This window comes from Sylvia atricapilla, chromosome 17, assembly GCF_009819655.1.
Source record: "Sylvia atricapilla isolate bSylAtr1 chromosome 17, bSylAtr1.pri, whole genome shotgun sequence".
NCBI classification, from domain to species: Eukaryota; Metazoa; Chordata; class Aves; order Passeriformes; family Sylviidae; genus Sylvia; species Sylvia atricapilla.
The window spans coordinates 2,578,771-2,600,189 of NC_089156.1; the positions used below are offsets into that span (position 1 = coordinate 2,578,771).

At 45.8% G+C, this 21,419-nt stretch overlaps 2 protein-coding genes across 2 annotated transcripts; one reads left to right on the forward strand and one right to left on the reverse strand.

Annotated features, from left to right (window-relative positions):
* Nucleotides 1-8,935: 8,935 nt before the first annotated feature.
* SNRPD3 (small nuclear ribonucleoprotein D3 polypeptide) lies at nt 8,936-11,927 on the reverse strand. The gene is made up of 3 exons (XM_066331233.1): nt 11,750-11,927; nt 10,946-11,138; nt 8,936-10,102 (listed from the first exon to the last, which is right to left on the reverse strand). The coding sequence occupies exons 1-3, from the start codon at nt 11,873-11,875 to the stop codon at nt 10,041-10,043; spliced, it is 381 nt and encodes a 126-aa protein (XP_066187330.1). The 5' UTR covers nt 11,876-11,927; the 3' UTR covers nt 8,936-10,040.
* Nucleotides 11,928-12,627: 700 nt separating this feature from the next.
* Nucleotides 12,628-19,532, forward strand: GUCD1 (guanylyl cyclase domain containing 1). The gene is given in 7 exon segments (XM_066331234.1): nt 12,628-12,750; nt 14,425-14,509; nt 15,948-16,113; nt 16,844-16,935; nt 18,525-18,610; nt 18,613-18,765; nt 19,236-19,532. Coding segments are annotated over 7 exon segments (711 nt in total). The 5' UTR covers nt 12,628-12,713; the 3' UTR covers nt 19,328-19,532.
* The last annotated feature ends 1,887 nt before the right edge of the window (nt 19,533-21,419 follow it).

Consider the following 21,419-nt stretch of genomic DNA (forward strand, 5'->3'; position numbering starts at 1 on the left):
TTTCAAAAAGCGTGCTTTTGTACTAAAATTACCAGTTTCAAGGTACTACAATTGCAAGTCCCAAGTGAAATTGAGGAAAAACTGACAGCTCGGCACCTAACTGTGGCACTAGAGGAGCAAGCAGTGAATGTGCCAGAGGTGGCTCTTCCCAATCGGAAGCGCAAAGCTTCGGCTCCTCGTGGCACATTGCACACCCCGTCATACAGACACGACGTGAGCAGCTGCATCCCCATTCCCAGTGCTGTCCAAAAACCAAGCCAGCGGTGCGGATTTTCCAGTGTTTTCCACATTGCTCATGCTCTATGTAAACGTAATAAAGAGTTCTCTTGGACATGAGCGTGAAGCACTTCAGAGTCTGTGTATCTGGGTTGCCTGCAGATCTTGGGATATGGACCAGAGCCCTGATGCAGTGCCTGAGGGACGGGATCAGGTACTGTTCCCATAGGGCACTGTGGTTCATTCCTTTAGGAAAGAGAAACATGGGTGTTCATTTGGGGTAGACTGCCATCCTTTGTGCTGCAAGGGGCTGGTAGAAATAACCTGATGAGATTTAGCTGATAAGTCAAGTCCTCTCAATTATCTGTCCCCACAGGAATCCAGAGTGGATGAGCTTTTGAAAGAGTTAAAAGTTAAAGAAATGAGACATATTTTAAAAAACCATAAAAATCCTCGCCCTTCTAAATTAACAATGGTAATTCTGCCTTGCTCTGCTGATTGTGTCTGTGAGTCTCAGAGCAACACATATAAACAACACTTATATATAAAAACCCAAATTCACATGGGCAAATACAGCCGTGGGTGGATACACCTTTCATGCCTTTACTAATTTTACAAGACATTGCAAGAAGTAAATTGGTGATATTTTTCAAGTGATCTATTTCCTTTGGACCAAGAGTGTGAGGATACTGGAAGGTATTGGTCAACCACCAAAAGCCCCAAATTAAACCAGTTCCCTGAGGAAGAAGGGTGGGATTAGACACTGTGCTGAGCATTACAATCTGACACTGCAAATGCTGCTCCCAGTCCTATCTGCACTCCAGTCACAGGTGCAGAATCTCATAACCTTCATGTTATCCTTGCACAAAGGTCACCACCTGCTCTCTTCTCACAACTCATTTTCCCCTTCTCAGTGTAGTATCTTTAAGAAGCATAAAATTGTTTTGGTAGGAAAAGACCTTTGAGGTGGTTGAGTCCAGACATTAACCCAGCACTGCCAGCCCACCTCCAAGCCATGTCCCTGAGTGCCACAGCTGCATCTCTTTCACATAATTCCAGGATGGTGACTCAACCACTGCCCTGGGCATCCTGTTCAGTGCTTGACAACCCAGTCCTGCTGGCCACACTATGGCATATAAAACCCAGGATGCCACTGGCCTTTTCCACTCAGCAGCTTTCCAGCTGCTCTTCCCCAAGCCTGGAGTCCTGTTTGGGGTTGTTGTGACCCAGGTGCAGAACCTGGCATGTGGCCTTGCTGGACCTCACACAATTGTCCTTGAACCATCAAATCCAGTCTGTCCAAACCCTTCTGCATAGTTTTCCCACCCTCCAGCAGTTCAACATTCCCACCCAATTCGGTGTCATCTGAATTCAGCTGAGGATGCCCTTGATCCCCTCATCCAGATAATCGATAAAGACATTAAACAGAACTGGCCCCAGTACTGAGCCCTGGGGAACCTCACTAGTGACCAGCCCCAGCTGGCTGCAATTCCATTTACTACCACTCTCCAGGCTCAGCCCTTCCTTCCTTCCCTGCTGTGGAAGAGATGGTATTAATTTTTTCTTTTCCTTCCAAAATACCTTTGATCAAAAACGAAAAGTATTTCAAATATCAGCAAGATCTGCTTAAACTCTTACAGTCTAAGCAGAGCAGTGCTTTGCTCTGTGCCAAGAAGACAACTCGGGCACAAAGCATTTAAATGAAGGCTTGGAGCTGCCTGGTGAGCCAGTGCATATCTACAAAGAGGGAGCTGTGCTGCTGAACATTTGGTCTTTGGCTCTGAGCACTGTCCCCCCAGGGCTCTGCATCAAGGCATCTTCACAGCTTTTCCATAACAGCAGCAACCCCCCTAAAACGAGGTGAGACCCTCAGTGTGTCTCCCCTGACACAGCTCTCCCCTGCAGAGCCCCCAGCTCAGCCCCAGCCTGTTTCCAGCCCTGCTCAAAGCTGTGCTTTCAGTCTGAGCTCTGCTGCCCAGCAGGACAGGGAGGAGACATTCAGCCCCTTGCAGAGGAATTCTGTGCCAATCACTGGCAATGCCACCTGCCAGTTGGCAACTCCAGGATCTGGAGATAAAGCAGGAAACACACTGGTTCAGCTGAGCAGCTGTGGCATGCATGTTTATTGCTCTACAGGCACTTGGTTGCTTTGCCACAGAAAGCTCCCCATGGAGAACTGGTTGTGAATAAATATGTGAAAATGCAAATGACGAAGTTCTGCCACTGCTTCTTGGATGAACTTTGATGGGCTGTAACTTAGCAGAAACGATCCCAGCACACCCAGCTACTCCCTGCCAGCTCCTGATCACATGGATAGGTGAGGGCTCTGGGCAGCACAGTGCATCCAGCTCCAAAGCTGGGAAGTGCTCCTGGGCCTCCTACAGATGAGGTGCATGCTCAAGGAGCAGACCTGGAGGCCCCAAATCTGCAATTTTAATAAAAGCTGAGTTCACCAACCAGAGAGGATGACACAACCGAAATGAGCCTTGCCTTGCACTGCATGAGAATGCTCAGGGCTCTCAAAGGGTATTAAAGGGATGAGCTGCTAATTCAGGTCTCCTCACAGACAGCCAGAGGGACCAGCTTAGTTATGGTGCTAAATCAGGGGACAGCTGCCCTGCAGTGAGCCTGTCTCCTGTCAGCTAACACATGCAGCAGCACTGAATTCTTTCTTCTGGAGGTACTTGCTGGTGCAGGGCTGTAATCTCAGGTACTCAGAGCAGCACTCAGGGTCAAGACTCAGTCACCAGCCTCTCTCCACCATTTTCAGTTTGGCAGCCTCCCTCTCCCTGCAGGCGCATGGTCAGCCTGGGATGGGACCTGTGCCATGTAGCAGGAAGGAAGCTGAAGCTGTACAGATGGTACCACAGCCCCTTCCCCACCCCGACCTCCCACCAGGTGATCACTCTCAGCACAGCTCTCAGTGACACATTTAAGCACACTTTTCAGCGGCAGTCTGCTGGATGGAGAGGTCACCGAGTGTACATCTCGTGTTCATCTCCCTTGAAGATGCTGCTGAGCACTGTCAGCTGGGGCTCAGGCAGCAGCAGAGAGCTCCAGCAGCACCAGCCTGTGGAGATAACGAGCAACACCACAGCTAATGAGGCCATTGGTGCCTGAGAGGGAAGAAGGAACAGTTACTCCAACAAAAAATCCCCACTTGTTCTCTCCCTGCCTAAGGGACAACACCTTCCTTGCACCTCCATCCTGTACTTTACTTCAGCTTCTGACCACAAAACCCAGGTAAGCATCTTGGCATGCTCCAGGTAGTGATACGATATGCTGAGCACTGAGTTCAGCAAAAGCCTCCCTCACTTCAGTCACTCTGTGTAAATAAGTGGTAATTATTTTGTTGAGGTAAGGAGGCAAAAAGCAGCTGGAAGCACAGCCTTGTCTAATCTATTTTTTATTTCACACACTTCAAAACCTGTCAAGGCCCTTTGCTTTTGCACTGCCAAGGCTCTTTTTTCAACTTAGAATTCATTTCTCATCACAAGCACTAGGAAGATAAAGGAGCTTGCACTGTTTGGGGCAGGCTGACAAGCTCCTTAGTGGACAGCTGCTGACAAAGATGTCAAAAATATAAATTGTTTCATCTTAAGAAAACAAACAAGAGAAGATTAAACATTGCCTTTAGCGATTGCTCTGCTCCCTACCAGAGGAGGTGATTCAAAGCTTGGAAGAGGCAAAGTGCCTCCATACACTCTTACCATGCAGTCCCTGGCAGTGCAGGTGAGAAGTCTGCAAGGGCAGCTGGCAGGAAGCCCAGCCACCCCGCTGGGGACATTATCCATAGATAAGAGAACCTGTTTTGCAGTTTATTGGCCTTAAACAGGTGCTCTCAAAATAGATGCAGTAGATGGTTTAAGGCTGCCAAGAGGTAGTTCACTAACAAACCAGGCTGGAACACTGCCAGCTGAGGCCAGTGCTGTGGAAAGCCACGACTGCACCTTGATCCACTGTGAGACACCAAGTCCTTGAACTGTGAATCTTCTCAGATCTGACAGCATCCCAGTTCTGTGATGGCTGATTCCAAACCAGAACAGCCACCAAACACAATAAACACACAGGAACTCTGCTTCAAGCAGAGGAGATCAGAGGAAAGTCAGCTTTTCTTCCATCTACTCCCTTTCCCAAAGCCCAGCACTCCCCCTGCTGCATCCAAACCAACCTCAATGGCACTGACACTTCTTCCACAGCAGCATCAGGCTCATTCTGCTTGCATGCAGGGTGTGTCACAAGGGTGGAAGAGAGATCTCTTTCCTCCTTTCTGATTAGCCAGTTCTTCAGCTTCTGAAAGGGTTATTCCTCCCAGTCCATTTTTGAATCAACCTGCCCCACATTGGACACAATGGTGGGAAGCATTAGTAAAACAACATGGGCCTTATTCCCAACCTGTGTAATTCCCCTGAAACACATGGTGTCTCAACAACAAAAACATGGCACAAAAAATGGGGAAAAGGCCCTTTCCCAGACTAGCTGCCTTTGGGTCTCCATGTCAGACTTCTGAGCAGAGCTTTGTTCTTGATCCCCTGAAATCTTTTGGTTTGCAGAGCCAACAGTTTGATGTGTGCACCTTTGTCTGAACTCTGCTGCAACTGAAAAACTGAACAAGTCACAACCCATCCACTCATTCCACCAAGAGTTCTTTGGGGTTTTAGTTTTTCAGAAACTGCAATGGAAAGAGAGCAAAGTGGAGGCCAAAGGAACAGGTTTGGTGTGTAACCAGATACTCAGAGACAACAGCCCAGAGGGTCTCCAGGCCCCCTTGCCTTGGTCTCAGCCCTGGACTGGCCCATCCCTCAGCTCCAGTATGAATCCCAGTGTTTTACAGTGGCACTGGCAGCCCCCAAAGCTCCTGCTAGCACAGGGCCAGGTGCTCTGGAGCTGGGTGAACACTTGGCTCTCACAAGGAGGACAGCAGGGTGCACCTCCAGACCTCCTTTCCAAGGGACCCGGCTCAGCCAGGGGCTGCAGGGCCAGTAAAAGCCAGGCTCAAATGAGGCCATGGAGATAAAGTGAGATCTCCTACATGGATCCTCTCAACAGCCTCCAGCCAGAAGCTTCAGCATGTCCCATGGTATAAATCTCTGCCTAGGTTTAGGCTTAGACTTCGTGTATTTGCAGCCAAATTCTGACATAAAAAGCCTCTAATGAGTACCCTAGAGCTTCATCCACTTTCTCCATGTCAAAATTGGATCATTAACTGGAAAACAAAAAAAGGTTGCAATGAAAAGACAAAACAAAGACAGCTAATGCTAACAAATACCAAGAGAAAAGGAAGAAGCAACATTTCCTCTAAGTGCAGCCATTTCTTTCCCCAAACCACAGCACTTCTGCTGCTGTATCCAAACTGCCCTCAAAAGCATCTGATGTGCCCTTTGATATGGTGCACTTCAAGGGGAATGACATTAATTTTTGGCTGAGCTTTGCAAGAAAAAGGTTTGTTGTGGAGCTGGTTCAGAGACATGAGAGAAAGAAGCTCATTTGATCATGAAGCAACAAACAGCAACACCTCTTTATTAGAGAAAAATAAAAATCTCCACATGCCATTTCTGTGTCTCAGCTGGGTATGGTGTCACGGGGGAAAAAACTCTATTCACTCGACAGTTTCCTTGAGATTTTAGGGGAGTGTAAAGATATCAGTAAGCATTCTAAAATGCCACCACATGGGTCTATGCATTATCACACTATCAGCTTCAGCCTATGTCTGCTGAGGGCCATCAGCTGCAGTGCTCCAAAACCTCTCTGGGACTGTGGGCTCCCCTCACTCCCTATTAACATTTTAGGCACCAAGGGACAAAATGTAAGAAGTTTTGCCTCACAAATAGTGTTTTGCTCTGGAGTAGATGTACCAGCATCTCTCCACTGAGCTGGAATTAGGGCAAACCCCCAGCCACAAACCAGATTTTAAGTCCCCAGGCAAGGGAAAATGAAGAACAAATTAAATGCTCACTGCAAGCAGTTCACCAAACAAAAGAACAGTAATAGTGTTTTTCTGCAATTCTTTTCATTTCTCCCAGCATAACTACACATCTTCTGGATACAATCTGTTTCTTTGCCAGGGCTTCAGCATTCTCCCCTGAATTAACGATGCTGGAAAGTCTCCACTTTTCATAGACTCTGATAGTCTCTGCTGAGCAGCAGAAGGCTGCACAATACTTGCTTATGCAATGACTGGTCCTGTGCCAGGAATAATAGCCCATCTACTAGGAACAAGCAACTCACACACAAACCCCAAATACTTTTCTCATTAAACGCCTGAATTAAGTGGCATAACCCCCCCTCAAACCTACTGCTCATACTGCACACTAATGTCAGCCTCTACAGGAAATAAATAATAGTAGTTAAATAATCCCACACCCTGGTCTGTGAGGAACAGTTACCATAAGCAGGGAAGAGTGGCACTTCCTGATTCATCACCTCCAAAATGATGGTGACTCTATCAAGAGCTCTTATTAGAGGTCTAAGCAACAACAGGACACCTGGAACAGTCAAAAAACAGCTTGACCTGGAAAATACTTGCAGACAGGCAGTGCTGTGGCTACTTCAGGCACCAGCATACTGCAGTCAGCTGGTAGCTCTCCTGTCTGCAGGTGTGAGCAGGTGAAGTGTCCTCTCACTTGCAAAGTGTTCTGCACACACTGACCCATCAGCATTTCTTCAAGGCTGTTCCATGACCATGCTTTTTGAAGTGCTGTATCTGTATTTCCTTCCAAAGAATCACTGAAGGCAGGAGGGCCCCATAAAGTTTTGTCTAATGTTAGAGGAAGACCGGGTCTGTCTGAAATCAGATTGGTTGCAATAAGGTGCAAGTCAGATCTTAATGTTTGCTTCTGTCAGGATGGAAACATCAAGGGCCCCTGGGAGAACTCTTTCCCCACTTCTGACCCTTGCCTGAGAAATAAACAACTGAATCACTGACATTTCCTTGTAGCCCTCAGGATTGCACCCACTGCTACCTTACCAAACCATTGCTCCACTGGGACATCAGTCTTCCACCCTTGCTCACATTTTACTGGCAAAAGAAATAGGGCACATCCATTTTATAGGAAAACTCATTGGAAAGATCAAGTAGCAAAGAGATACAGATTGGACAGTTATTCTGACTACCAGCACCAGAAATTCACATTTCCCACTCCATTCTGCCCTTCTAGAAGAGGTTTTCCGAAGAGCATTGAACTGAACAAAAGTACAACTTTAGGATCAAACAGAAGTTAGACATACCTGGAGAGAAGAACTGCCCACGTATGGGATGAAAGCACCTGGTCAGGGAGGAAAGGTCCTACAGCTCTGTGCAAAGCAATTTTTTCCAAGTGATACTTTCTCTAACTCTTCTCTGATGTTATGCCTTATTTTCATAGCAGAGCACAAGTGTGGTTTTGACCCTGGGAGTCTGGGTGAATTTCTACCCACACCCTCCACACAGCATTTTGCACAGCTGCAGCACAGATCCTCTGTCCCACGAGTACTTCAAAGGCACCTACGCTGGTGTTATCAAAGGGGCAGGTTTAGAACAAGGCTTTAGGCCAGTGCTCGTCTTTCTGTCAAAAGCAGAAAACTATGGAGAGCCCTGAACCCATTGAAAAGCACGAGCTTTACAAGCCCACACACAGTGTGATGGCAGAGAATGAAAAGAAATGCTGCAAGCTGTGATAAAAAAAGAAGTGACAAATAAGTGCAGATGTTAAAAACAGCTGCATCTCTCCTCAGTATCTGCCAGGGAAATAGATTGCTTAAGTTATGAACTGAGAAATCTACATGATCTAAGTGCATTTGCCCAATTAGCCGAGTACCAGGGAAACACAGCATCAATCAGCAGCCAGAATAACTCAGGCATGCAGGAAGCCAGCACTCTGGGAACACTGAAGAGGGAAGAAAATAAGGTATTTTCATGCTAGTTTATAACAACCCTTGAGTTTATGGCCTTTATAGCAGAAGTCGTATTTCTTGCATTTTTCTTTTCCAGAGGGTTGTGGTTTCTTGAGCTTCATTCTCTTCCCAACAGAGCCATCTAGTGGGTGAGACCTCGTCTGTGAGAAGGAAATTCTGATTTATCACACTGTAAGTATACACACATCACAGGAAAGCTCTGGAAAGCAGCCTGTGAACAAACTAGCATTCCAGTTACTCCAGTCAGAAATTGCTAAGTTTGTCTTGGCTGGGACTTTCTTGCCCGTGTGAAACTTCAACATTTACAACACTAAATTCATGGTGTCTTTCTAAACAGTTTATCCTAGACTCAGCCTCAACCTGAAGCCACAGTGCAAAGCTTTTTGTTTATGCAAAATCCACTACCTTCTTCAAAATTGATATGCATTAGAGATGCTACTTCAAACTTCTTAAAGCAGATACAGAATTTGTTCTATCAAATCTCCTGAGGGTTTTTCTCCAAAATTCGTGGTTGTCCCCTGCCCTCAGTGCTGCAGAATGCCACATCCACTGCTCCTGAGAGAACAGCAGCTTGGCACAGCTCAAGGAGAAACAAGGGTCTTTAAAAGAGGTGAGGCACTCACCATCAGTGGAAGTGGCCCCTGTTTGTGAGAACTTTTGTGCCATCTTTTGGACACATCCCTCAGGGGAGGTGTAAGAGGACACTACAGTGCTTTTATAGTTAAGCTCAAGTCTCTCTTTAACACACTCTAAGGAAGTTTCCATTGCAAACATTTAGGATCACTACTACCCAGAAGAACATGCAGCAGGGTTTTCCCTCGTGATGTGAGACCAAATACAGCTTTATTTACACACAATTCAACAAGTTAATACATTAGTTCAACTTTCCTGTCTGCACACAAGGGAGAGTCTTCACAGCATCCCAGCAGAAAAGAGCAGCTCTTTTCTGTGTGTACAGACTGGTAATTGACTGTATGCAAGTAAGTGATTAGGTACAGAAGGGTTACATTGAAACATTTCAGCCATTTAAGTCAGTAAAAATACCCACACTACACTTAAAGCAAAATAAACTGAAGGTACAACTATATTTGGCTTCCTGCAGATCAGCTGATCTACTCAAAACTGTGCAGAGATAGTAAGATCAAAAGCTGAAGTTGATCATGAGTTTTGTTCAAAACATCTGCAGTTGTACTGAGTTGTATTTATTGGTTAACTATTTATAAGACTTTCCTCATACACCTGCACTGCCTTTCAAATCTAGAAAGCATTTAAAATTTATCCTGGAATATGCCTAATCTATGCTCTGTTGTCTTTTCCCAGACACAGGGAAAAACTGCTATGAAAATCGGAATAGATTTTTTCACTGCAAATATAGATTCAGGCTATCAAAGTTGTGTGTTCCTCATTAAAAATTCTCCCCATTCCCAGAGAGAAAACTAAGAAATGCAAGAATACAAGTTCAATATACAGATCTGAAAATGGACCTCTATCTACTGTCGGTCTGTATAAAGCAAAATAACACAGTGCTCTGCTTCTCAGGAAGCTGCCTCTGTTGCGCTGTATTTTCCATAAATGCAGCTGCTAATAAGACTTTATAATGTATGACTTAAAAGTCTTCATTAAGTATGCCTTCTAATTCTTTAGAAAATAAATGACAGCAGGAGTAAACAAGAAAAAGGAAACATAATGACCTTTAAAAAGGAACGCATCACACAAAGTGGTCAAAACTAGATATAACAAAGTCCACTATTTTCCAAAGCTGGGCTTGACTTTGAAATCAACCTACAGTGTGTTTGCCCAAAAATTGTCCTGTCAGGTCAAGAGCAGACAAGTTTTTGTCAGAAACATTTATTAAACAAAACTGATACCAATGCACACATTGTCAAGTTAACACCCCTAATAAAAAAAAAGCAATTCGGCCAAGACCAGAATTATCTTCGCTTCTGGAAGATGTTGCCACGGCCCATCCCACGGCCTCTTCCTCTTGCAGCCACTGAAGAAAGGAAACATCAGGGATGACATGAATTTGACATACCTGCACATTTATCTCAACGACTGACAAGCAAAACACCAACAACACTCAAGGTGTCTTGCTCAGGAGCACGGAAATGCTCAGGGAGTGACGTGAGAGCAAGCAGCTTTCTGTGAGAAGAACCAGAACCTAATGGTCCCACAGTCTGGCTCCTCAGAATAACTGCAGTAAATATTCATACATCTCATGTTCCTTGTGACACACAGATCTGTGTCACCCAAGAGATTTGAAACCCCACACTTTTGCAAGGTTTTACACCACCACACAGTAAGTTACACCCCCACACCAACGTTACTGCACACTGAAGTTAACCAGGGACTTTGTGGCACATGACTGTCACTCAGCTACCTAATAACTAGACTGGATCCCCTGAGAAAGGCACAAATGAGAGTGAACTACAGAGAAAGTATTAATTACAGCTTTCCAGTGGCTTAAGTACCACCTTTATAACTGAAGCTGTTTTCCTACAAAAGCTTAACAAGAACACCTGAATCCCTCCTGAAGTATTCCAAGCAGCTGGTGGGCCACAACTGCAGGAAAACAGAACTCTAAGTTTAACAGAAAGGCTCTGTTTAACAAGACTACTCACCACCTCTAAATTACTGTCAATATTAATATTACACATTCAGGTAATTGGGACAGTTTGAGTCTTGACTCTCTCACTCTAAGATAAAACATACAGAAAAATACTGTATGAACCAATAACCTTTTCACTTCTTATTGTCTAATCTCCTCTATGACAGAAATAAGCTTTCCAGTCCTACAGAAAAATAGGGGGAGGGACCATGAAGAAATTGTACATACCTTGAGCTTTGAGAATAGCTGCTTTCCCTCGGCCAGCTCCAGAACCCTGGTTTTTATTCTTCATGCTCTTTAGCATAGGAGCATTCTTCAACATATCTGGTAAGATGAGGAACCGTATCTTGCTGCCCCTGATGTACACCTGCTCGAGCTGTGCCACCCGCCCGTCTCTGTATGTCACTGTTATGTTGGACATCTGGAAGGTAAAGATCAGCCAGTGCTCACCAGACAAGCCTCAGCTCTGACACGAGGCATCACAACCATTTAAACACACCCCACGCCTGCTCCCAGGACTTCTGCTTTCTCCCCAGTTTACAAATTAGCTTAATCAGCATCATTATTTTTGTTTTCTTATATGCAAACAGTTTTAATAAAGCTGTTCTAGCATCAACTATTAGAAAAGCATTCTGATTTCAATGATCACTTGCCTGAAGTCAAAATTTGGCCCTCTGGGAATGACTGAAGTGATGTGTATTAAATAAGCTTCAGTTTCTTAATTCAAGGGGGTTTTTATTCTTACACTCAGTGGCTTTAAATAAAGAACTCTGGAAAAAACACTGTTCACAGGACAGAATCTTAAAATCTCTGATCTTACTGACAGGGATGCCCAAACCTACTCTGAAACTGGAAATAAGCTCTGGCCTCTCTGGAGCACTCTGTAATGCTGAATCCACTTCCTCACGGTAAAAAGCAGCAGCACAGTTTTTTTATCTCAGAACTAAAAGCAACAGTGGTTTAATCACATTTTCAGCCTTTCCAGGCCCAGATCAGCCAACCTTCCCTCCATCTCTGTGAAGCAAAACATACCTGACAATTCATGTTGTCCTCGGCTTCGATAAGTTTGCCTCGATACACTTCTCCTGTGTTGGTCTCACAGGTGACGATGTGGCCCTCGGCCTCGTGCAGCACCTTGATGGGCACTCCAATGGACATGGCTGCAGTGCTCTGCCTCTACACCTGAGCCGCGAGGGGAACAAAAGCTTTCACTACAAAGGAAGATGCAAGCTCCAACTACACAGTCCCTCATCCTTTCCGCTGGCATAAGGCACCAACTTTCTCACATTTAAACACAACACGTGCTTTGATTATGCATCAATAACACTTCTCTAGAGACCTGCCCACGGGGAGACTTTAAATATCAACTGCCAGTCTTTTCCAGGTCCCTTCTAGGCTATCCACTCGTAAGGACCACGGAATAAACCACGGGTACCGCCAAGGGAAGAGCCCCAGGCACACCCCACAGCGGCACAGGCAGCACGGCCGCGCTGGGGGCCGCAGCGCCGAGCACTGAGGCCCTTCCGTCAGAGAACCGGGCCCAGCCCGCCCTGCGCCCCCCGCCGCTCCGAGCCGGCCCCTCGGCCTCCCCCGGGCCCTGCGGACACAGGCAGCGCCCACAGAGGAGCCCGGCCCCCGCGGCCCGCACTCACCGCCGCGCTCCCCGCTAATGGCCTCCGCCGCCCGCCCTGCCCCGCGCGCCGGAAGCGGAAGGCGGCGCTGGGGGCGGCCCCGTCCCTGCGCTCCCGCCCGGGGCCGGCCGGCAGCCCGCGGTGCCCGAGCCCGGGGCGGGGCTGCGCGGCCGCCGCCCGCCGTGTCATGCCCCTGCCCGCCCGCGCGCCCCGCCGCTCTCCCCGCCGCCACGGCGCGGGGCAAGCGCCCCGGGGCCCGGCCCCCCTCAGCGCCCGCCTCCGGGAGGAGCCAGCGCCGGGCCCCGGGGCCGCGCCGCCGGCTCGGCGGGGCCGGCAGTGAGCGGGCGGCGGGTGCCGCCAGCGCCATGAAGAGCCCCCGGGAGGCCGGCGAGCCGCCGCCAGGTCAGTGCGGCCCGCCCGGCCCTGCCCCGGCCGGCGGGGCCTCTGCGGGCAGCGGGCGGCGGGGAGCCGCAGTCCGCCCCGCGGAACGGGCCGGGGGTGCGCGGAGCCCGGCGGGGAGCGGGCGGCTCTGCGGTGCCCGGCGGGGAGCGGGCGGCTCTGCGGGCCCCGCCGGAGCCCCCGGCGGCCTCTCGGTCGGTTCTCCCGGGCCGCGGGGCTGCGGCTCCGGCCCGCCGCTGCGCTGAGCAGTTACCGGCTCCGGCGGCAGGGTTGGGGCCGCGGGGGCTGGAGGAGCGCAGAGGGGCTCGCAGGGTGGTTTGCAGGCACGGCATCTCCTCTCGGGACAGCCGACAGCCGGCGCTGAAGAGCTCTGGGTGTGTTGGGAAACAGGTGACTGGAAGCTGGACGGCCAAGAAAACTTGTTATTGCTGTCTGAAGCTTTCATGTAGAAAACATGTACCTCTTGGTTACTGTGGGACTCGGTAGAGGCCGTGGCTGTTTATAAAAAGGGGACAGATTCGTAACATGCCAAGAAAAATGATGATAAAATACCTGAGAAGTTTGAGGACAAGTGGGAATTGGTTGGGTTGGTTTGTTTGATGTTTTCTTTTTTTTTTTTTTCTTCTTTTGTTATGATACTTAAGCTAGATGAACTTAAAAACAAACTGAATATATCAACCAGTGTGCCACTCTTTAAAGTCATGATTAAACAGGGGCACAACTAGGAAAAATATAACAACGTTATATAAAAAGGTTGATAAATAATATTACACCAAACTAGATGAGTCCATGTGATGTCAAATGCGTTTTTATTCCCATTATAAAGTGTAGAGGATCTTGGTAACAAAACCTCTCAAAGGCCTTTTCTAGATCAAAGGTTACTGAGAAAAGCCCTTTGTGATTAACTCACTTCGGTCAGTGCTGAAGTAGCAAGGACAGGCACAGCTCTTCAGGTCCTGCTGGTGGTGAGAATGTTCCTGAGACTGAAACCACCACTTTGCCAACTCCATAAAAATAAAATACTGAGGCAGAGGATGGAGCTTGTATTTTGGGACTTTTTGGCAGAGGTGATTAATTTTCCCTCTCCATTGAAGTTTTGATGAAATTAATACAAAAGGACAACTGGTGTCACTTGCAAGTTTTAACTTGTGAGTTTTGTTTTAAATTACCATCCCTGAGGAAAAAGGGAAATCTATAGAAAAAGCTTAAATCTGTGGGGCTTCTAAGAGATTCCTGCCCAGCGATCTGGATATATTTTCTCCCAGCTTGGTTTAAGTCCTCTTGTGGCACAGAAGTACAATCAGACACAAGAGAAAGGACGAATACCTGTGACTCACCTGCTGTTATCCAGATGACACAATTGAGGGGTGGTGGCTACATGACCCCACAAGAAAAACCAGCCAAACAAACAAAAAAACCCCACCACTTCCAAGGGAAAAGGGGTTGGAAAGCCAGTGATCTAGGTATGGAACAATAAAGGAGTATGAAATTAAACCAAAAGCTTACCTATGTAGAAATACTAAGTGCATGTTCCCCTAAGAAAGAAAAAAAAATCCACCTTCCAATCAGATTAAACCATGTTCCTAAGTCTCTGGCTGTAGTGCTGAGGACAGGCTGACTTTAAGTGGTATGGGAAAACATTCCTGTATGGATTGACATTGTGTTCTGCTCACACAGTTGACTGCATCCAGCTGAAAGTGCCCGTGATTCAGCAGCTGTACCACTGGGACTGCGGGCTGGCCTGCTCCAGGATGGTGCTTCAGTAAGTGCCTCTCTTAGGGTGGGAAATCCCATTCCACGGGGAGGGTAGCAGGAAGCAAATCCCAGGGAGAAGTAGTGTGTTGAAGCAGCCGTGAGTTTAGTCTTAGGAGAGCAGCAGGTTCTTTGAGGTACCCTTGGACAGTGACTGCTGCCTGGGCCTGGCCCAGCTCTCCAGCAAGAGAGAATACAAACTGAAGTGAACTTTGGACCCTTTTGACTAATTAGACACATTCAGAATACCTAATCAGCTCTGTGAACTTTGCAGGCTGGTTTGCATAAGCTCATAGAAAGTGTTGCCTCTATCCTGTTGTTACCATTCAGAGCTGATAGTTAGCTGTGACTCACCTGATTCCTCTCTGTGTTTCCCAGTGGTGGGTAGGTGTATCCCAGTTTATGAGTGTGTGCTGTACCTATACTACCTCTGTCCTGCTGAGCCTCGACCTGTGGGATGAGTGTTTGTGTTCCAGGACTAGTTTCAGCTTCAAAATTGTGTTGCCCTTTGGGGTTTTTTTTTTGTTTATTTTGGTTTTACCTTTTTTTGAACTAGTAGCTGTCCTGCTGAACTCCTCTTTCCTTCCACAGAGGAACATGAGCTTAGGTGCAGGAGAAATACCTATTTAGATGTCCACTTAGTAGATATGAAGCAGAAGATTTTCATTTCTCTCCATCCCTTCTGCCAAGACGTTAGTCCGTGTGCTGGTAATTTCCCATCTTGACTACTGTAACCTCTATTCCCTGTACCTCTTTGCTACTCCAGTCTGTCCAAAACTCAGCTTCCAAGATTAATCTTCTCACCCTGCTGATCTGACCTTGTTTGCCCTGCATCCTCAATTCCAGTCCCTTTTTATTTTTCATCATTTACTTCCATTCCTTTTCTTACTTTCAGAACTCCCTGTAACTACCTCACCCCACCCCCTTGCAACCTGTCCAAAGCTTCCTCCTGAATTCATCTCCCCTTTTTTTCCTCTTGTGTCATCAGTGCCTAAGACAAGCTTCCTTTAAATATTTACGGAACTCCTTTATAGCTCCTCCTTTTGAAATCCATCTATTGCTGAAGGAAGTTTTAGTCTTTAACTCTTCTTTCTGTGTTGGCTCTAATACACTTGTACATTACACTGTAAACCCTTCAGGACAGAGTTCTATACCAGCTTGCCTCTGGTACAGCACCTGTACACTTCTAGCACTCTAAAATAGTCAAGGCATTGCACATTTCCAATTTTAAAAAGCCAGCAATAAATCCAGTTAAATATTCCCTATTCCTTTCCCTTAAATTTCTGTCTCCTTTGTGGGTTTGTTTGGTTTTTTTTCTCTGGTTATTTCGTAGCCAAGCCCATTGTTTTAGTTTTTATGTGCTGTGATGTAGAGGCTTGGGCTACAGCACACATTTTGCTTCTCCTAAGATCTGTGCTTCCCTTCCCCTGCCTTTCTTGATGCCATAGGTACCTGAATCATTTGGACAATGATGAGTTCCAGAAAGCCATCCAGGAACTCCAGTTAACAAAGAGTATCTGGACTATTGACCTGGCCTACCTAATGCGGCACTTCGGAGTTAGGCATAAATTTTGCACTCAGACACTCGGAGTGGACAAGGGCTACAAAAATCAGGTCAGTATTCTCATCTGCAGGGGGAGAACAGGCAGCTTTAAAAGCCTCAAATGTCATGCTATAAAAGCTCTGCCATGTTACTGACAGTCAGCCACAGTTAATTAGACCTACTGCCAAAACTGGCACAAATCTGTTCCAAAGGCAGTGTGATCCCACATATTGATTCCATCTTTTTAATTTTTAAGAAGTTTGCATGTAGTGTTCATGAAAGGTTCCAACCTATCTGACAGCCTTGGAGACTGAAGCCCTGTATTTATCAACAGAACAGGTACAGCCTGGGCAGCAGCAGTGTTTAGCTTCCACAATTTCCCCACCACTGTGCCTCAGCCTTGACCTGGGAGATCCACCTCTAGAGGTGAGAGGGGAACTCAGCCTCCCATCCACGGAGAGCTCGGCCTCTCCAGGACTGCCCACAAGGGGCCAAGGAGGGCCTGTAGCAGCCCTGACTTCATTGCAAGCTCCTGCCCAGTTTCCCCTGGGAAACCAGACAGGTGCTCTGCTGTAGTGAGCTGAACAGGCACCGGATAGAAACAGCAACAGTAACTGACCAGGAGCGATTTAATTTGTATTTCAGAGCAGAAATTCTTGTCCTGTTTCCAGTGAACTAAGGGAGAGATCTTTTATCCCATAGCCAGATCTCCAATTTATGCAGGCCCTTGCTAGCAGACTTAAGTGGTGGATTACCCAAGGTAAACACCATTCCAGTTCAGAACTTCTGTTATTTCCCCAGTCATTTTACAGGAAGCACTTTGACACAGAAGAGAATCGAGTGAATCAGCTCTTTGCACAAGCCAAAGACTGCAAGGTGCTGGTGGAGAAATGGTAAGCTTACTGTTTTCTTTCTCTTTGGAGATTCTGTGGGCCCCTGATTTCTTGGAGGCACCAAGCTAAACTGCTGAAACAGAATGAAATCAAGCCCTAAGCCTTTTTTTGCCAATTAGTGTCTTTCTACTGTATCTCTCTCAAAAAAACCCATGCACATCAAGAGCTAATAATGAAGTTTGAAGAAAAATTAAGTCATGATGCACAATAAGGGACATGAAAATGCTCATAGGAGCTGACTGTGTTTTGAATTTGGTTGTCCATTACACTTAGGCAGTAGGGAGTGCCTACAGCACTCTAATTGGCCATTGTTGGAATTAAGGAGAGTGCCGTGTGGGTACAGAACTCATTGTTCCCAAAGCCATGCAAACATGGATCTCTGTTCCCAGACAAACATGCAGAGTGTAAGTTAGCATAGGAGCTTTTGCCAAGGGGACTGTAAAATAAGGAACTCCATGAAAGAACTGCACACCCAGGAGAAATGGAAAAATGGCAGAAGTTTCATAATCAGCAGTTAAATTCTACTGGGAAATGACTAAGAATCCCACTTGAGCTGTGTCCCTTTTTATAGGGAAGCTGGATTTGGATCCCTGTTTTTGAAGTGGGGTAAATGATTATGGGGTAAGCAAAGAAGAGAGGATACGGGGCAGCCACAGTAGTATTTGAATGCTGGAGTGTAACTTATATTCAGCAGAATCAAGTGTCCTTTCTGACATGCATGGAGTCACTCTAGTTGTGACGGACAGAAGGGACACTCAGTCCCTCTTGCTTTTGCAGTGTTAAGACTGTGGCCTTGATCAAGGCAGGGAGAGAGGACATATCTACCTGTGCAGTACTGAGGCTGGGGCATCAGAGGGGGGAAGGGACACTGGGAAGGATTAAATAAAAAGCACATGAGTTCAGTCAGGAGGTACACAGACATTTGGAACAGATCCAAGTGATGAGTTTCTCACACATATGGAGCACACCATCTGCCTCAGTGAAGAACAGCTTTTGACAGATGAGGTTCTAGATGATGTTTGGTGGATACTTACTCTCTGTAGAAATAAAGCCTCAAGAGTTATCAGGCAACTCAAAACTTCAGCTGGGAGAAACACAGTCCTGTGTGACACAGGCAAATTTGGGCACATCTTAATTTGGTTAGTGGTTACACAATATTTAACCACTCAGTCAATAAAGATTTGGTGTCTCAGAGATAAGGTTTACTAACAGCAGGAGAGAACACTTCACGTTAAATTTGCCTACAGCAGAAGTCCCTCAAGTTACTGAGTGAGTTGCCAGCTCCTTTAATTCTCTTCTCTGGGGCATGTGATATGTAATCTCAGAACATGTTACTGCAGAATCCAGAGCCACTGCTCTGCACTTCAGTAGCAGCAAGGAAATGAAAAGGCCTTGAATGCTACAGGTTCAGTCAGACTTTGTGCATAGCAAAGCCTGCAAGGTTTAACAGCAAAGAGCTGTACCTGCGATATAGAAGTATATCTATAGTGAAGCTATAGGGTATCTATAGAAGTGCCAGCTGCACCTTCCACCATCAGGCACTTTACACCAGCCTCTTTCAGTAAGTGTGTCTGTTTTCTTCCTTGCAGCACAGTAACCGTTCAAGACATCCAAAACCACCTGTCCCAGGGTCACATAGCCATTGTCCTTGTCAACGCAGTCCTGCTGCTGTGTGATCTTGCTCAAGTCCTGTCAAATACTGCTGCTTCCTTCCCATTGGACAGAAGTGCTTCTGCAGGAGCCCTGACTACCAGGGCCATTTCATTGTGTTATGTGGCTACAATAAAGCCTCAGGGAGCATTTACTACAACAACCCTGCCTATGCTGACCGTGAGTAGCCTGTCCTTTTTGATGGATTCTCAGCCAGTGCATTGCTAATGAGTCTGACACAGCCACAGCTGGACCTCCTCTCAGTGCACAGGCATTCCAGACATCATTACGCTATTTATCAGAAGAGGTTTTGCCATTAATTATATCAGTGTTGCATTTTGTGGTGTGATTCAGTTGAAGCATTCAGATAGGCATTCAAGCAAACAGCTTGTTTGGCCTTCTGATGGGTTAGGGAGAGATGCTGAAATGTGTGTGCAGAATATGCCAGAAGGGCCAGGTGGTACCTCTTTGCAGCATTACTTCAGTGAGCTCTTTAAGGTGAAAAAATCTACCTGAGAAAAGCTGTAACCTAAGGTGCTGGGTGTAGTCTCTACACTAGTTTGGTTTGTGGATGCTGTTACATCCAGTGTAAGAACCTTTCACTGGCAAATCCTTCTGAATTTTTCTAACATTCTGTTCCTCCTTCCCAGGAACATGCTGCACCAGCATCAGTAACTTTGAGGAAGCCAGGACAAGTTATGGCACTGATGAAGATATTCTGTTCATCTACACAGACAGCTGACACCCCCAGAGGACACTCCTGCTCCTTCCTGCACAGCCTGCACGGCAGCTGGCTGCTCGTCTCAGGACTCCCCTGCACACACCTCGCTCCTGAACTGCAGTGGGATCTTAACAAGGGAGGATTTATAGACATTCACAGGACTATATTGCAATGCTGTCTTCACTATTTTTTTTCTTTTTGATGATGTATCTGATTTTGCAATGTCTGTCTCTGGTTTTATTTGATTTTGTGGTTTTCCCACCCCCCTTTATTTTCAACATTGCACATTTGACAGCAGTTCTAAAATACAGGCCCAGAGCCTGTTCACTTTCAGCTTATTTTCAAATTAAACACGTAAGAAAAAAGCACCAAATTTATGGCTTTAGCACGTGGTAATATTTGCACAGGTTTAGGTAAACAAAGAAAAAAAAAAAAAAGAAAATACCTGTTTCTCTCTCTGTCAAGGCATCAAGGGCTGCTCTTCATCCATATCTATGGATTTGAAGTTCAGCGGAGTATTATAAAAGGAAAAAAATGTTAACTTAAACTACTTTTAAATAACAAAAAATTGCCTTGCTGGCTCATCAGTATTGTCTACAATGCAGGAAACTTCCCATGTACCAAATTCATAGACAATTAGCATTTATGCAACTGCAATACTGGAATTGCTCCCTTGCAGTACAATTTCAATCTCTTTTGGCTCAATCCTCTTGGATGACTGCTCAGAACTCCAGATTGCTCCAAAACTTCAAGCGGAAAGGTTTTATTTGCACTTGGAAGTCTTTATTGCTCTTTGCAAAAAGCTCTGAATGTTATGCCACCCACATGTGCCACATTCTGCAGAATCCATTCTAAATATGAATGCTCTAACTATTTAATCTTATTAAGCAAATGCAGAAAATTATCATCCACATTGATGGCATATATTTTGTGTGTAAAGTGTAAATATCTGACAGCATCTACTGCATTGTACTTAAAATGATGAACCATAATTTGAGCCAAATTTTGCTGTTGGTATTAGTTCGGTGACCTTCTAAGAAGAGCTAGAATCAGTTAAAAGAGGAAATACAAACATACCTGCTACAAGTAACAAGGCAGGAACTTATATTTTTCTAGCTCTTATACTACAGCTGTATTTGGATTAAGTAGTTGCTGTATTGAGACATTAAGTGAAATTGGTAGCAGCCCATTCATAGTCCTCTCCTCTGTTACCTGAGGAACATTCTGAAGTGTAAGAAAAAAGCCACTTACTTCAGCTTCATCTATCCTAATTTCCTCTAAGTCTCAATCTTCAGTCCTGCCTGTATGAAAGTTGAGTAGGAAAATCAGCACTGATGTAAAACTAGGATAATTTTGCACTTAAGACAGAGATCCCACATCTCTGGCGTGGTTTAGGAAAAGAACTGGTCAAGTTCTGGAACTGTGTGGAATCACAGTGAAAGGATACTGTTATTTACTGGTGAATAATAAATAGGAATCTACTTTCAGCATAGAAAGTTTTTTTACCAAGATAAATATTTATCAGTTGTTGACTAACTGAAAAGTATACAGTGTTGACTAAGTATTTAGTAGAATCCAAAGTGCTCCTTTGTACAAAGGCAGAAAATAGTAACAGACATCTAAAATGCAGTGACCCTTAAAATGCCAAACAAAAGCGCGTGACAGGGAGTTTTATGTGTCAAATTTTGCTTATCATTGGTGAAGTTTAAATACATTCTGGCACTGATGATTAACAGGTAGGATGTGATTTGTGTAGAACCTGCTCCATCAGTGCCACCAGCAGAATCCCTCCAGAAGAAAGGTGCAACACCTGTTGTAGATAATGCCTTTCAAATCCTCCGAGGTAATCAGAAGATTCCTGATCTGGGAATTTTTATGTCCAGGGCCAAAATTGTGATGTTTGGTTTAGAGAGAGTGTATTAGCTCTATTAATAATTAACAGGTATGGAAGCTACAGGCTGTTAGAGTACTTCCTTAATCCATTCATTTTCAGGTAGGTAGTTCATTCAGTACCATTAAACTGCCACAGGATTTATCTTAGAGCAGGCTTGATTAGTTGAATAAAAACTACTCTTGCAAAGGCTTGTAACTGACATTACTGTTTCCGTTACCA

What these genes read in the sequence shown, in the direction of transcription:
- SNRPD3 (XM_066331233.1), bottom strand. Translation starts at nt 11,875, where the DNA reads ATGTCCATTGGAGTGCCCATCAAGGTGCTGCACGAGGCCGAGGGCCAC. An exon ending in AGGACAACATGAATTGTCAG is followed by an intron (nt 11,139 to 11,749) that starts GTATGTTTTGCT and finishes TTTACCTTCCAG; the next exon opens with ATGTCCAACATAACAGTGAC. An exon ending in AGCTATTCTCAAAGCTCAAG is followed by an intron (nt 10,103 to 10,945) that starts GTATGTACAATT and finishes TCCTTTCTTCAG; the next exon opens with TGGCTGCAAGAGGAAGAGGC.